Source organism: Carcharhinus amblyrhynchos, chromosome 4 (assembly GCF_965287045.1).
Source record: "Carcharhinus amblyrhynchos chromosome 4, sCarAmb.v2.hapA, whole genome shotgun sequence".
Classification (NCBI taxonomy): Eukaryota; Metazoa; Chordata; class Chondrichthyes; order Carcharhiniformes; family Carcharhinidae; genus Carcharhinus; species Carcharhinus amblyrhynchos.
The window spans coordinates 48,127,706-48,144,063 of NC_137327.1; the positions used below are offsets into that span (position 1 = coordinate 48,127,706).

Consider the following 16,358-nt stretch of genomic DNA (forward strand, 5'->3'; position numbering starts at 1 on the left):
AATTCTCTCAAATTGTCCCCCTCCTTTTAGCTGCTGCTTAAAATCCATCTCAATGACCAAAATCCACCTTTCCAAATATCTCATCTCCTTTGGCTTAGTGTCAAACTTTGCTCTATAAGAACATAAAAAATAGGAGCAGGAGTAGGCCATCTAGCCTGCCCCGCCATTCAATAAGATCATGGCTGATCTGTCGCTGCTCAGTTCCACTTTCCCGCTTTCTCTCCATAACCCTTAATCCCCTCTCTTATCAAAAACCCATCAACTCGCGTCTTAAAAATATTTAGCGAGGCAGCCTCCACCACTTCAACGGGCAGAGAATTCCAGAGATTCACCACCCTTTGAGTGAAGAAATTCCTCCTCAACTCCGTTCTAAACTGCCCCCCTTTTATCTTGAGGCTGTGCCCCCTAGTCCTACTGTCTTTTTTGAGCAGGAAGAGTCTCTCCACCTCTATCCTGTCCATCCCATTCATCATCTTATACGTCTCAATGAGATCTCCCCTCATTCTTCTAAACTCTAACGAGTACAAGCCCAGTTTATTCAGCCTCTCCTCATAGCTCAACCCCCTCAACTCCGGTATCAGCCTAGTAAACCTCCTCTGCACTCCCTCCAAGGCCAAAATATCTTTGCGCAGGTGCGGCGCCCAAAACTGCACACAGTACTCCAGCTGTGGCCTCACCAATGCCCTATACAGCCGCAGCAAGACCTCCCTACTTTTATATTCAATCCCCCTCGCTATGAAGGCCAGCATCCCATTCGCCTTCCTGACCACCTGCTGCACCTGCAAGCTGGGTTTTTGCGACTCATGCACAAGGACCCCGAGGTCCCTCTGCACCGTCGCCTGCTGCAGTTTTTCGCCCCGTAAGTAATAGTCCTTCCTACCATTCTTCCTACCAAAGTGGACCACCTCACACTTGCCAACATTAAATTCCATTTGCCATTTCCTGGCCCATTCGCCCAGCCTATCTAGATCCTTCTGCAGACTCTGCACACCCTCTGCACAATTTGCTGTTCCCCCAATCTTGGTGTCATCAGCAAATTTCGACACCCTACACTCGGTTTCCTCCTCCAGATCATCTATATAAATGGTAAATAGCTGAGGCCCCAGCACCGACCCCTGGGGCACTCCACGAGTCACCATCCGCCAATCCGAATAGCACCTGTTGACCCCCACTCTCTGCCTCCTATTTGACAACCAATCCTCTATCCACGCTAACACCCTACCCCCAACTCCATGTCCCTCGACCTTCTGCAATAACCTCTTGTGAGGTACTTTGTCAAACGCCTTCTGAAAATCTAGAAAGACCACATCCACCGGCTCTCCTCTATCCACCGCCCTAGACACATCCTCATAGAACTCCAGTAAATTTGTCAGACACGACTTCCCTTTAATGAAACCGTGCTGCGTCTGCTCTATCAAGCAATTCCCTTCAAGATGCCTCGCAATTTCCTCCTTAATGACAGATTCTAACATTTTACCTACCACAGACGTTAAACTAACCGGTCTATAATTCCCCGCCTATAACGGTCCTGTGATATTGTATTATCTTAGAGGTGCTATATAAATTCAAATTATTGTTGTGCCTACAACTAAATTGAGTGCAACTTGCCTATCACCTTGCTATGTATTCTGAATTTTAAAAATTGTAATGAGAGATAAATGAGCCTTAAGGATAAGTAGAAATCAAGGATTTGCAGTTTATGCATAACAATCTTTCTAGCTGGCAGCCTTTTGTTTTGTGAGACAATGGTTTGCACATGGTGGTCAACTCGATGTTAAACATTTCCTGGAGTGGTTCAAGAGCTCCACTTAGGAATGCAGTCGCTGCTGCATAGAACCATAGAATCCCTACAGTGCAGAAGGTGGCCATTTGGCCCATTCAGTTTGCATGGACTCTCCAAGAGAACATTTTACTCAGGCCCACCCTCCCCCCACCATGGCGAACTGACCGAACCTACATATCTTTGGACACTAAGGGGCAAGGTATGGCCAGTCAACCTAACCTGCACATCTTTGGACTGTGGAAAGAAACTGGAGCACCCAGAGGAAACTTATGCAGACATGGGGAGAACATACAAACTCTGCACAGTCACCCAGGGCCGGAATCGAACCTGGGCACTTAGCACTGAGAGGCAACAGTGCCACTGAGCCACAATGAGCTGAGGTGGTACATAATTCACTGGCCTGATTTCTCAGGGCCTCTTCTCAGCCAGCTGAACTTTTCATATCTCCTCGCTTTTTCCAATGCCCCTTCAGAGGTCCCAACCATCAATGGCCATCTTCTAGTTTTCTGTGGCTGTGTTGATGAATGCCATCTTCATCCCCAACTTGCAGGAGTCTTGTTGCGAACAAGGTGGTGACCTAGTAGCCAGTTCACCATATAGAAAGTTTTTGGGTATACATCCGATGACAAGGCTAAGCCATTGTAGATTTTGCTGGCTCCATAATAAGTGTATGCTGACAGAATTTGCAAGATCCAAGGTCCACCTGAATTGGTGACCTTGTCCCATCAAAAGAAACTGAAGATACGTTTGAGGCAGGGAAATTATACACATAATTATCCAATCTAGTCATGAATGTAGAAATTTGGTCCTGAATTTATCACTAACACTGCAATAGTGGGGCATAACAAAATGGCATTCAGTACTTATGAATCATAGAATGGCCCAGCGTTGAGGTGAGCCATTTGGCCCACAATTCCTGCGATGGCTGGTTGAAAGAGTTATCCAAATAGTCCCAAGTCCCTCCTCTTTCATCAGGGCTCTGTAATTCCAGTTTGAAAGTTATGATTGAATCTGTTTCCAGCACTGTTTCAGGCAGTGCATTTCAGATTTCATTTTTCTTCCCTCATCTCTCTCTCACTGACTTCACTGTCGCTAAATTATCTAGTTCTTTTGTCCATTACCACAAGTCTGTATCTGGTTACCAACCCACCTGCCAAAGGAAATAGTTTCTCCTTATTTCCTCCATCAAAACCGTCTATGATTTTAAATACCTCTATCAAGTTTTCCTTTAACTTTCTTTGCTTTAAGGAGAACAACCTCATTCCACTATTCTCTTGATATAATCAAAGTCTTTCAACCCTGATACACTCCAATAAATCTCTGCACCATCTCTTAGGCCTTGACATATTTCCTAAAGTGTGATGCCAAGAATTAGAAACAATATTCCAGCAAAGATATAACCAAAGATATAACTCTCCTACTGATTTATGAAGGAGATTCCGTAGGCCATTTTAACGCCTTCTCAACCTGTTCTGCCACCTTCAACATTCTTTCTTTGTACACCCCACGTTGCTCTGTTCCTGCACCCTCTTTAAAATGATTTGGTATAATCAATCATTCTGATAAATAACTTCTTCAATGCTGGAGAGATTTTAGTATTTATGTTTAAAATGACCCAATATGAAAAAAGGACATTAGTTTTTTTATCATTTCATAAAATATATATGATGGATATAACTGAGATAACACTGTGCACATTGAAGCCATATTCTCTTTGTGATGATTCAATTACACTCCAGTTTTCAATAGAAGGTATGCAACATTTACCAATTAATTTTAATGCAATTAAGATAATTAATTGGAAGGCAATTGAAACAAACAAGCATTTTGGCTGGAAGAATATAAAAGAGATAATATAAAATAAAAAGTGCCATTTTAAAGGGGATACAGGAGCAGAGGGACTTGAGTTTATATGTGCACAAGTCAAAGATGGCCAGACAGGTTGAAAGAGCAATCAATAATGCACATAGTATCCTAATATTAATAATAGCACAAAGTACAAAACCAAAATGGTTACATTGAACTTGCATAGAATACTAATTCAGCCTCAGCTGGAGTATTGCATCCAATTCTGGGCACCAGAAAAGATGTGATAGGAAAGATGTGAAGACATTGGAGAATGGGTAGAAAAGATTCACAAGCATGGTTCCAGGTATGAGGAACTTCAGTTATGTAGGTAGACTGGAAAAGTTGGGATTTTAGAGACTATTATTAGAGGCACTTAGGCAGAGTTAACATGATTTTGTGAAACGGAAATCACGTTTAACCAATTGGATGGAGGTCTTAGAAGTAGCAACATATGCTGTGGATAAAGGAGAACTAGTAGATACACTATATTTAGATTTCCAGAAGGAATTTAATAAGATGCCACATCAAAGGTTACTGCAAATACTGGGGACATTGGCAATGGATAGCAGATTGTTTGCTGTTAGTTAGCCAGAGCGTAGGCATAAATGGGTCTTTTTGGCTTGGCAGGATGTAACAAGTGATGTGCCACAGGGATCAGTGCTGGGGCCTCAACGTTTTACAACATGTATAAATTACTTGAATGAAGGGACCAAAGATAGGAATGCTAAATTTGCTGATGACATAAAGATAGGTAGGACAGGAAGATGTGAGGAGGACACAAGGAGGCTACAAAGGAATATAGATAGGTTAAGTGAGTGGGTGAAGTTTTGGTAAATGGAGTATAATGTGGGAAAGTATGAAATTGTCAATTTGGGGATAAAGATAATATGCTTATCTTTTATTCTAAATTGTGAGGGATATCAGAGCTCTATTTGCAAGGGGCCATGGGGTCCTAGTGCACGAATTATAAAAAGATAATATGCAGGTTCAGTAGAATATCATTGTTTATCGCGAGGGGAATTGAATACAAAAGTGGGGATGTTCTGCTTCACCTATACAGGGTATTGGTGAGACCTGAAGCAGAGGTTTACTGTACTAAAACCTGGATTCGTGGATTATCTTCTGAGGAAAGGTTGGACAGGCTAGACTTGTACCCTTGTAATTAGAATTTAGAAGAGTAAGAGCTGACTTGACTGAAACATACAAGATCTTGACAGGGTGGATGTGGACAGGATGCCTTCTTTTGCATGAGTATCGAGAACTAGGGCCATTGTTTAAAAAAAGGTGTCGCCATTGAGAGCAGATATTAGGAGATTTTCTTCCCTCTATGAGCTGCGTGTCTTTGGAACTCTCTTCCTCAAAAGGCAGTGAAGTTGTATCTATTTTAAAGGCAGAAGTAGATAGATTCTTGGTAAGGAAGGTGGTGAAAAATGGTTGGAAGTATGCAGGAATGTGAAGTTTGAGCTTACAGTCAGATCAACTGTGATCACATTGAATGGCAGAGCTGGTTCAAAGGGCTAGGCAGCGTACTCGAGTCAAATTGATGGATGTTTTCCTTGGAGGCGATGAGTCTGAGAGAAGATTAGATAGAGTGATATTCAAAACCATAAAGCTAGATAGGGAAAAACTGTTCCCACTCATGAGAAGATTAAGAACAAGAGGATATAGGTTTAATACAACTAGCAGAAGATGCAAGAAAAAAGACACAAATAATCTTTTCCACACAGCAAGTGGTTAAGGTCTGGAATGCAGTGCCTGAGAGTCTATTAGAGGCAGGTTCAATCAAGCATTTGAAAAGGGAATTAGACTTATCTGAAAAGGAAAAATAACATGTTGGGTTATGGGGACAAAGGGGAATGGTACTGGGTTATTGCTCACTTGGCAAGCCACTGCAAGACACTATGCCCATATGGCCTCCTTCAACACCAACAATTCTGGTGATTACGACTGGTGTCTCCTGTGTAACAACTATCATCAGATTGGTTAGAAGTAAAAATGAATTCCTGGGTGTTCCTTGGATATTTTTCCTTTTGTAGTATCTGGTCATCTTTTTGATAGCATATCCATTCAGATGTTTACAATGAGATATGATTAAAGTTTAGTTCATGTTTTGTTGTATAAAACCCTGAATGTCATGTACATTTAAGATTCATCATAAAAATGCTCAAAACATCAGTTGAATTTGGAGATCTCTTAAAGATCTTTACAAAATCTGAGATAAAAGAAAGCTGTCCGAAAGGGTAAGCATAATGATTTCTAACTAATGACTACAAAATGGATAGATATTTAATGTTTCTAGCACTGCAGTAACACATGCCTCAGTATCCTTACTTAAACATATATTTAATATGAATAAGTTTACGTGAAGGATAGTTAGATGATACAATTTCTGCTGAGGTTCCACGGGACATTCTATGAGCTTAAGAGACTTGTGGAAAAATTAATTATTTGTAGGCTTATAGGATCACTGGAGGACATCATGTGACGAATGTTACATCATCCAGGGTGAGTTACAATGCAGTGTTTGTAAACATTCCATTGGAAAAACATCTTCTTTTTGCTGTTTTGTGTTATTAAGACCATTAAAGAAATAAAAGCTCTGAATTTCTGAAATACTGAATCCAAGGCTCACATTTTGGTATTCCAAATCTTAGCACAATAACTCAATGACAAAAGCTTACTTACATAGCTGTGGCAAAATTGTCATCTTCTGTATCCTCCATTTCTACCACTCGATCTCCATTACCAAACAGAACTATCCGGAACAAAAAAAAAGTTATAGAAGTAGGTTCATTTTCGAAATATCATTAAATTATTTATCAGTAAATGTATAAAGTTAGAGGCTGAAGTACAGTGCTATACAAACCATACAGATAGCAAGTTACCTCAGATCAGATAAGGATCAAAAGTTGTGAAGCTCTGATAATTCTGATAACTGTATATGGTGAAAGAATGAATCTAAAACTACTGTTTTACCTCAAAAAGGCTTACTCTTAAAACTGTTGAGCAGAGTAACACTCTCTCAGTTCCCTCCACATCTCACTGTTACAGCTATGTTCACATATAGGCGAGCCAATGCTTATCCACTATTTGATTTTCTTTAGTAATGCAATTGGTTTAACAATGTAATTGCTGATACTTGACAACATCACCCTGATTCCTTAGCAGAATGTTATGCAACCCACTGCTCAATGTGGAATGGTATCATACAGGTCAGGAAGGTTCAGTCTCAACTCTGTGCTCAGCTCAATATTTTTAAGAGGCGGGTTGATAGGTTTTTGATAGGCAAGGGGATTAAGGGTTATGGGGAGAGGGCAGGAATGTGGAACTGAGCCACGACAGATCAGCCATGATCTTATTGAATGGCGGGGCAGGCTCGAAGGCCTACTCCTGCTCCTATTTCTTATGTTCTTATGTTCCAATGAAAAGCGTGAAGAGGAAGGGCAATAGCCAAAAAATGCATACATGTTGATAACGGATAAGCTCACATTTTGGGATGAAGTGAGTTGACACAGTAATGATGAAAAGCACTGCTGGCTGAATTAATTGTTAAAGCCAATAATAAGATTATTGTATTTCAAAATGAATTTCCAAAATTGTTTGCAGGCCTTAGGAGGTTCAAGACAGAATATCATATCACCCGACAAGCTGATGCTAAACCAGTTTGCCCCAAAAAAGTCCGTCCACACTCCTGGACAAAGTTGAAGATGAAATTGAGAAGATGCAATAAGCAAGGGGTTCTCTCACTTTTCACCAGGCCAACAAAATGGTGTTCAGGAATGGTTATGGTCCTAAAGCCAATGGCTTAATAAAAATTTACTTTTTTGATTTGTTTTATTGTCATATGTATTAGTATGCAGCGTAAAGTATTGTTTCTTGCACACTATACAAACAAGGTATATCGTTCATAGCAAAGGAAACGAGACAGAGCAAAATGCAACGTTACAGTCATAGCTAGGATGCAGTGAAAGATCAACTTAGCATAAGGTAAGCCCATTCAAAAGTCTGATAGCAGCAGGGAAGAAGCTGTTCTTCAGTCGGTTGGTGCGTGGGGTCTGCCTTCTAATCAACACCTCATGGTGCCTAGACATAGTTATACTGGTGAATTTCTGTTCCCCAGATCTAGAATACCTGACACTAAAACGTTGCCCCTACTTCCTTCCGTGGGAGTTCATCTCGGTTATCCTGACGGAGTTTACATTCCACCCCACACAGACTTGAAGACCAGGCTGGACGGACTATGCAACCATCACAAATAGCCTTGAGACAAAACATCCCAAGGCCTTGCTCATTGTGCCCGGGACTTAATCAGGCCAAGCTTAAGGTGTTTCACCAAGATATCACCAATATATCTCTTGTTCCACCAGAGACCCAAACATGCTAGTCTACTGCCAAACAAATATCAAAAACGTTTACCGCTCCGACGCCTGCCCACACTTTGGTAAATCAGGCCACAAGGCTGTGCTCCTGCTCCCGACAAGCAAAAATTGAAAGAGGAGAATAAGAACATAAGAACATAAGAAATAGGAGCAGAAGTAGGCCATCTGGCCCTTCGAGCCTGCCCCGCCATTCAATAAGATCATGGCTGATCTGTCGTGGCTCAGTTCCACCTTCCCGCCCTCTCCCCATAACCCTTAATCCCCTCTCTTATCAAAAACCCATCAACCCGCTTCTTAAAAATATTTAGCGAGGCAGCCTCCACCACTTCAACGGGCAGAGAATTCCAGAGATTCACCACCCTTTGAGTGAAGAAGTTCCTCCTCAACTCCGTTCTGAACCGCCCCCCCTTTATCTTGAGGCTGTGCCCCCTAGTCCTACTGTCTTTTTTGAGCGGGAAGAGTCTTTCCACCTCTATCCTATCCATCCCATTCATCATCTTATACGTCTCAATGAGATCTCCCCTCATTCTTCTAAACTCTAACGAGTACAAGCCTAGTTTATTCAGCCTCTCCTCATAGCTCAACCCCCTCAACTCCGGTATCAGCCTAGTAAACCTCCTCTGCACTCCCTCCAAGGCCAAAATATCCTTGCGCAGGTGCGGCGCCCAAAACTGCACACAGTACTCCAGCTGCGGCCTCACCAATGCCCTATACAGCTGCAGCAAGACCTCCCTACTTTTATATTCAATCCCCCTCGCTATGAAGGCCAGCATCCCATTCGCCTTCCTGACCACCTGCTGCACCTGCAGGCTGGGTTTTTGCGACTCATGCACAAGGACCCCGAGGTCCCTCTGCACCGTCGCCTGCTGCAGTTTTTCGCCACGTAAGTAATAGTCCTTCCTACCATTCTTCCTACCAAAGTGGACCACCTCACACTTGCCAACATTAAATTCCATTTGCCATTTCCTGGCCCATTCGCCCAGCCTATCTAGATCCTTCTGCAGACTCTCCACACCCTCCGCACAATTTGCCTTTCCCCCAATCTTGGTGTCATCAGCAAATTTCGACACCCTACACTCGGTTCCCTCCTCCAGATCATCTATATAAATGGTAAATAGCTGAGGCCCCAGCACCGACCCCTGGGGCACCCCACTAGTCACCAACCGCCAATCCGAATAGCACCCATTGACCCCCACTCTCTGCCTCCTATTTGACAACCAATCCTCTATCCACGCTAACACCCTACCCCCAACTCCATGTCCTCTGACCTTCTGCAGTAACCTCTTGTGAGGTACCTTATCAAACGCCTTCTGAAAATCCAGAAAGACCACATCCACCGGCTCTCCTCTATCCACCGCCCTAGACACATCCTCATAGAACTCCAGTAAATTTGTCAGACACGACTTCCCTTTAATGAAACCGTGTTGCGTCTGCCCTATCAAGCAATTCCCTTCAAGATGCCTCGCAATTTCCTCCTTAATGACGGATTCTAACATTTTACCTACCACAGACGTTAAACTAACCGGCCTGTAATTCCCCGCCTTTTGCCTGGCACCCTTCTTAAACAACGGCGTAACATTAGCCGTCCGTCAAAGAAAGTTGTGCAATGTTGGCTTGAGGAATTGGATGATTTCCTATGGGACTGCTTAGAGTCAGTAGACTGGTCAGTATTTAAAAACTCTGCAACCACCCTGAACGAGCATGACATTACAGACTTCACTAAAGTGTGTAGAAGATTGTGTGCTTCCCAACTGGAAACCATGGATGAACAGGGATAGCCACTGCCTGCTGAAGTTCAAGATCTGAGGAGTTCAAGTCAGGCGATCCTAACCTGTACAAGAATGCCAGATATGATCCACAGAGATTCATCATAGATGCCAAAAGACAGTACCCAACCAGGCTAGAATCCCAGGCTAGCCACATGACCTCCTGCTGACCATGGCAAGGTCTGCAACAAGATGAAGGCAGGTAAAATCGCAACTCCAATGCACCCTTCCCCAATAAGCTCAAAGCGTTCTATGCTAGTTTTCAGCAAGAGGTTAGCAAGAGCACCCCCTCCATCCTGGAAGCCTCGAATAAACCTGTATCTGAGGTCACCACTGCCAATGTCAGAGCAGCCTTCTCAAAAGTCAACCCCTGGAATGCAACTAGCCCAGATGGGGTACACAGACAAGCACTCAGAGTCTGCGCGACCAGCTGGATAATTGCAGATATCTTCAACCTCTCTTTACACCAACATGAGATCCCTACACTCAAGAAGACAACCATCATCCCAGTACCAAAGAAAAGCCAGCAGCACGCCTTAATGACTATCGTCCAGTGAAATGGTTCGAAAAGTTAGTCATGAAACAAATCAATCCCTCCCTACTAGACTGCCTGGATCCACCACAGTTTGCTTATTGCTACAACAGGTCCACAGCCAACGCCATCTCCCTGGCCTTACATTCAACCCTGGAACACTTAGATAACACAGACACCTATTCAAAGACTACACCTCAGCCTTTAACACCGCTATTGCAGACTCATCTCCAAACTCCGCGGCCTGGGGCTTGGCTCCTCCCTCTGCAACTGGATCCTAGACTTCCCAACCACAGAATGCAGTCAGTAAGGATAGACAACAACACCTTCTCCACGATCATCCTCAATACTGATGCTCCGCAAGATTGTGTCCTCAGCCCCTTACTATACTCCTTATACACCTATGACTATGTGGCCAAATTCCTCTCCAACTCGATTTTCAAGTTGACTGACGACACCAGCATTGTGGGTTGGAACTCAAACAATGACATGACACAGTACAGGAAAGAGATGGAGAATCTGGTGAACTGGTGCGACGACAATAATCTTTCCCTCAATGTCAACAAAACGAAGGAGGTAGTCATTGACTTCAGAAAGCGTAAAGGGAGGACATGTCCCTGTCTATACCAATGGGGACAAAATGGTCGAGAGTTTCAAGTTTTTAGGTGTCCAGCTTACCAACAACCTGTCCTGGTTCCTCCATGCTGACGCTATAGTTGAGAAAGCCCACCAAGTCCTCCATTTTCTCTGGAGACTAAGGAAATTTGGCATGTCAGCTACAACACTCACCAACTTTTACAGATGCACCATAGAAAGCATTCTTTCTGGTTGTATCACAGTTTGGTATGGTTCCTGCGCTGTCCAAGACCACAAGGAAGTACAAAGGGTCGTGAACGAAGCCCAGTCCATCACTCAAACCAGCCTCCTATCCATTGACACTATCCACATTTCCTGTCACGGAAAAACAGCCAGCATAATCAAGAACGCCGCGCACTCTGGACATACATTTTTCTACTTTCTCCCGTCAGGAAAAAGATACAAAAATCTGAGATCACGTACCAACAGACTCAAAAGACAGCTTCTTCCTTGCTGCCATCAGACTTTTGAATGGACCTACCTTGCAATAAGCTTATCTTTCTCTACACCGTACCTATGACACTACATTTTGCACTCTCTTCTTTCCTTCTCTATGTACAGTATGCTTTGTCTGAATAATGTGCAACAAACAATACTTTTCACTACATTCTAATACATGACAATAATAAATCAAATCAAAAAAAAGGTGATCTCAGACTTTTTCCCAATGGAAGAAGGTGAAAGAGAATATTTCTGGGATGTGTGGGGTTCTTGATTATGCTGGCTGCTTTTCTGAGGCAGCGGGAAGCATAGACAGAGCCAATGGTCAATACACAGATTTAACTCAGTGAAACAGATCAGCGAAATGTGAGATCTATCCAATGGCCTCAGTGGATGACAGACTTGCCAAACTAGCCTAAAGTGTCCTGTATTTACCAAACTGGAAGCAAACAGTGGATTTTAGCAGTCAATTATCAAATTCCCCAAGTAATCCATCACAACACTATGCCAGCATGCTGGATTTTATACTGATTCAGATTGCCCTAATGTTTTATAAAGAAGCCCCTTAATCAATTTCTTAATCTGTCCTGCCGCATTCAAGGATTTAATAAGAACATAAGAACATAAGAAATAGGAGCAGGAGTAGGCCATCCAGCCCTTCGAGCCTGCCCCGCCATTCAATAAGATCATGGCTGATCTGTCGCTGCTCAGTTCCACTTTCCCGCCCTCTCCCCATAACCCTTAATCCCCTCTCCTATCAAAAACCCATCAACCCGCGTCTTAAAAATATTTAGCGAGGCAGCATCCACCACTTCAACGGGCAGAGAATTCCAGAGATTCACCACCCTTTGAGTGAAGAAGTTCCTCCTCAACTCCGTTCTAAACCGCCCCCCTTTTATCTTGAGGCTGTGCCCCCTAGTCCTATTGTCTTTTTTGAGCGGGAAGAGTCTTTCCACCTCTATCCTATCCATCCCATTCATCATCTTATACGTCTCAATGAGATCTCCTCTCATTCTTCTAAACTCTAACGAGTACAAGCCCAGTTTATTCAGCCTCTCCTCATAGCTCAACCCCCTCAACTCCGGTATCAGCCTAGTAAACCTCCTCTGCACTCCCTCCAAGGCCAAAATATCTTTGCGCAGGTGCGGCGCCCAAAAATGCACACAGTACTCCAGTTGCGGCCTCACCAATGCCCTATACAGCTGCAGCAAGACCTCCCTACTTTTATATTCAATCCCCTTCGCTATGAAGGCCAGCATCCCATTCGCCTTCCTGACCACCTGCTGCACCTGCAAGCTGGGTTTTTGCGACTCATGCACAAGGACCCCGAGGTCCCTCTGCACCGTTGCCTGCTGCAGTTTTTCGCCCCGTAAGTAATAGTCCTTCCTACCATTCTTCCTACCAAAGTGGACCACCTCACACTTGCCAACATTAAATTCCATTTGCCATTTCTTGGCCCATTCGCCCAGCCTATCTAGATCCTTCTGCAGACTCTCCACACCCTCCGCACAATTTGCCGTTCCCCCAATCTTGGTGTCATCAGCAAATTTCGACACTCCACACTCGGTTCCCTCCTCCAGATCATCTATATAAATGGTAAAAAGCTGAGGCCCCAGCACCGACCCCTGGGTCTCCCAGGACCCTCTGCTTTTGAATGCCCTGTAGAATTGTATGCTTTTCTCATTCTTGTTACCATAATTGATCACATTACACTTTCCTGTAATCACTTTCATTTACCACATGTCTATCCAATCCTTCAGCCAATGTTCTTTTGAAGTCTATCACTATCCTCAATTCATAATTGTGCGATCTGCAAATCTTGAAGTTGTGCCCTGCACATCCAAATCTAGATTATCAATATAGATTTTTTAAAAAGCAGTGGTCTTAATCTGGATCCTTGTATGACCCCATTATCCAACTTCCTCCAGCCTGAAAAACAACTCTTCAGCACAATTCACTGTTTCTAATCACACAGTCAACCTCGTATCATGCTGCCGCTGTCATTTTTATACGATGGTCTTCACCTTTGCTGACAAATTTATCAGGTGGTACTTGAAGTCTTTAGAAGTCCATTTATACCACATCAACCATATTACTCTCATCTACCCTCTGTTACTTCAATGAGAAATGCAATCAAATTAGTCAAACATGATTTGCCCTGAACAAATCTATATTGGCTTTCCTTAATTAAATCTACATTAGGCAAAAGGATTGCTAATTTTTTTCCTGAATTGTTATGAAAATGTCCCATCACCAAGGTTAAGCTAAATTGTCTGTCTAGGTGCATTGACCCAAACAGATGGTGGACTATGACGACTAAGGGAATTTCACAGTAACTTCATTGCAATGTTAATATAAGCCTTAACTGTGACTGATAAATAAACTTTACTTACTGGCCTTTTTTGAACAGGAGTGTAATATTTACAATTCTTTGGTCCTCTTCTTCCATCGGGGAAGAAGTTTGAGGTCACGTACCAACCAACTCAAGAACAGCTTCTTCCCTGCTGCCGTCAGACTTCTGAACGGACCTATCTTGTGTTAAGCTGATCTTTCTGTACATCCTAGCTATGATTGTAACACTACATTCTGCATTCTTTCGTTTCCTTCTCTATGAACAGTATGCTTTGTCTGTATAACGTGTAAGAAAAAATACTTTTCACTGTATACTAATACATGTGACAATATAAATCAAATCAAAACCTCTGGCACCATTCCTGACACTGAAGGAAGATGAAGTGAGTATAGCAAATATTTCTTCAATTTCCAATGTCATTGAATCAGATCCAGAAGACTTAACAACTTTTATAGGCAGTCTTCCTTATACGTCCTTTTAATCAATTTTTAATCCAGGCAATGTCTCAATAACCTCTTCTTCCTTAGTGAAAGTGCTGAAATATTAAATAGTGGCTTTGCAATGCACTCTGTCTCCATGCAATAGTTACATTTTTGATCCACAAGTGGCTCAAGTCCTTATTCCACCACCCCCCTCTACTATTTAAATGTCTAAAGAGGGCTTTTGGATTCCATTTCATGTTAGCTGCCAGTTTCTTTTTGCACTCTCTCTTCAGTATTCATAGTCTTTTTTCTATTTCCACTGTGAATTTACTGCATTCAAACTCTCACTTGTATTGTCAACTGACATCTATAGCATGCATCCTTTCTTCTGCTTTCTCTTACTCTCTATCGCTTTGATTATCGAGTGTGTCCTGGCTTTGTTTACCTTACATTTTCCCCTTTGTGAAAATGTACCTCCAATGTACCCCCACCATTTCTTTAAAATTTCATGATTGCTATGCTTGCAAATCTTTGATTCCAATTTACATGGATCAGATCCATTCTCACCCCACTGAAATTGGCCCTCTCACAATCAATTAATTTTACATTGGGTTGCTCATTATACTTTTCGTAGCTAACCTAAACCTTTAGCTATTGTGCTCATGCCCCCAGTCCGTCACTTGGCCACTTCCAACACCAGCCCCTCGCCTGGCAATTCCCAACTCCCCAGCCCCTCGCCTGGCAATTCCCAACTCCCCAGCCCCCCGCCTGGCAATTCCCAACTCCCCAGCCCCTCGCCTGGCAATTCCCAACTCCCCAGCCCCTCGCCTGGCAATTCCCAACTCCCCAGCCCCTCGCCTGGCAATTCCCAACTCCCCAGCCCCTCGCCTGGCAATTCCCAATTCCCCAGCCCCTCGCCTGGCAATTCCCAATTCCCCAGCCCCTCGCCTGGTGACCTCCAATCCCATTCTTTTACCTAGTAATCTCCAGTTTCCCAGCTCCAGTCTCTTACTTGGCAATTTACAATTCCATATTCCCTTACCTGGTAACCTACAGTCTCAGTCTTTTAAGATCATTAAATATAGATGCAGAGGCCATTCAGCCCATCGGGTCTGCTTAGCCATTCAATCATGGCTGATACGATTCTCATCCCCATTTTCTTGCCTTCTCTCCATAACCCTGAATTCCCTTATTAATATCTCTATCTTAAAGACATTCAATGATCTGGCCTCCACAGCCCTCTGTGGCAATGAGTTCCACAGATTCATCACCCTCTGGCTGAAGAAATTCCACATCATCTCAGTTTTAAAGAAGCATCCCTTCAATCTGAGAATATGCCTTCCAGTTCTAGTCTCCCCCACTACTAGATACATCTTCCCCATGTCCCTCTATCTAGGCCTCTCAGTATTCTGTAAATTTCAATTAAATCTCCCCTCATCCTTCTAAACACCATCCAGTGTAAACCCAAACTCTTCAACTGCTCCTCATATGACAAAATCTTCATTCCTGGGATCATTTTACGAACCTCCTCTGGGCCCCCTCCAAGGCCAGTACATCCTTCCTTAGAAATTGAGCCCCAAACTGCTCACAATATTCCAAATGGGAATCAATTTCACTTAGTAATCCCCATTCCCAGTCTCTCACCTGGTAATCTCCAGGCCATTGTTGAAAGCCTCCTCTCCACAGCAACGGAAGTAACCGGCCCCACCACAGAAGCGTCCCCACGACAAATAGCGGCGACACCACAGGTTCCTAGGATTGAGTGCGGCGAAATAGAAAGCAAGAGATGGAGCCGAACTCGAACTCAGTTGGGGCTCAGATCAGCAACATTCAGCTGCCTCTCTCTAATCTCCCCATTAAGCCATCGCGCTCTTTGGGAGAAATGTACTCCCAGCCCCAATTTCCGGTCCGCGAGCTCTGCAACCGGCAGCCGCTAGCCGCGAATCCGGCTCCGCTCCGCCAGGGGGACAATCAGGCTGGCGCACTCCGCTCCGCCAGGGGGACAGTCAGGCTGGCGCACTCCGCTCCGCCAGGGGGACAGTCAGGCTGGCGCACTCCGCTCCGCCAGGGGGACAGTCAGGCTGGCGCACTCCGCTCCGCCAGGGGGACAGTCAGGCTGGCGCACTCCGCTCCGCCAGGGGGACAGTCAGGCTGGCGCACTCCGCTCCGCCAGGGGGACAGTCAGGCTGGCGCACTCC

At 43.9% G+C, this 16,358-nt stretch overlaps 1 protein-coding gene across 1 annotated transcript in view; it reads right to left on the reverse strand.

The window, feature by feature from the left end:
* Nucleotides 1–16,073, reverse strand: part of arl2bp (ADP-ribosylation factor-like 2 binding protein) — a 39,455-nt gene extending 23,382 nt beyond the window's left edge. The window contains exons 1-2 of the mRNA XM_080187111.1: nucleotides 15,805–16,073; nucleotides 6,317–6,386 (exon numbers count right to left, since the gene is read on the reverse strand). Coding sequence (XP_080043237.1) covers nucleotides 6,317–6,386; nucleotides 15,805–15,823 — 89 coding nt within the window. The 5' untranslated portion in view covers nucleotides 15,824–16,073. The remainder of the gene's footprint in view (nucleotides 1–6,316; nucleotides 6,387–15,804) is intronic.
* Nucleotides 16,074–16,358: the final 285 nt, after the last annotated feature.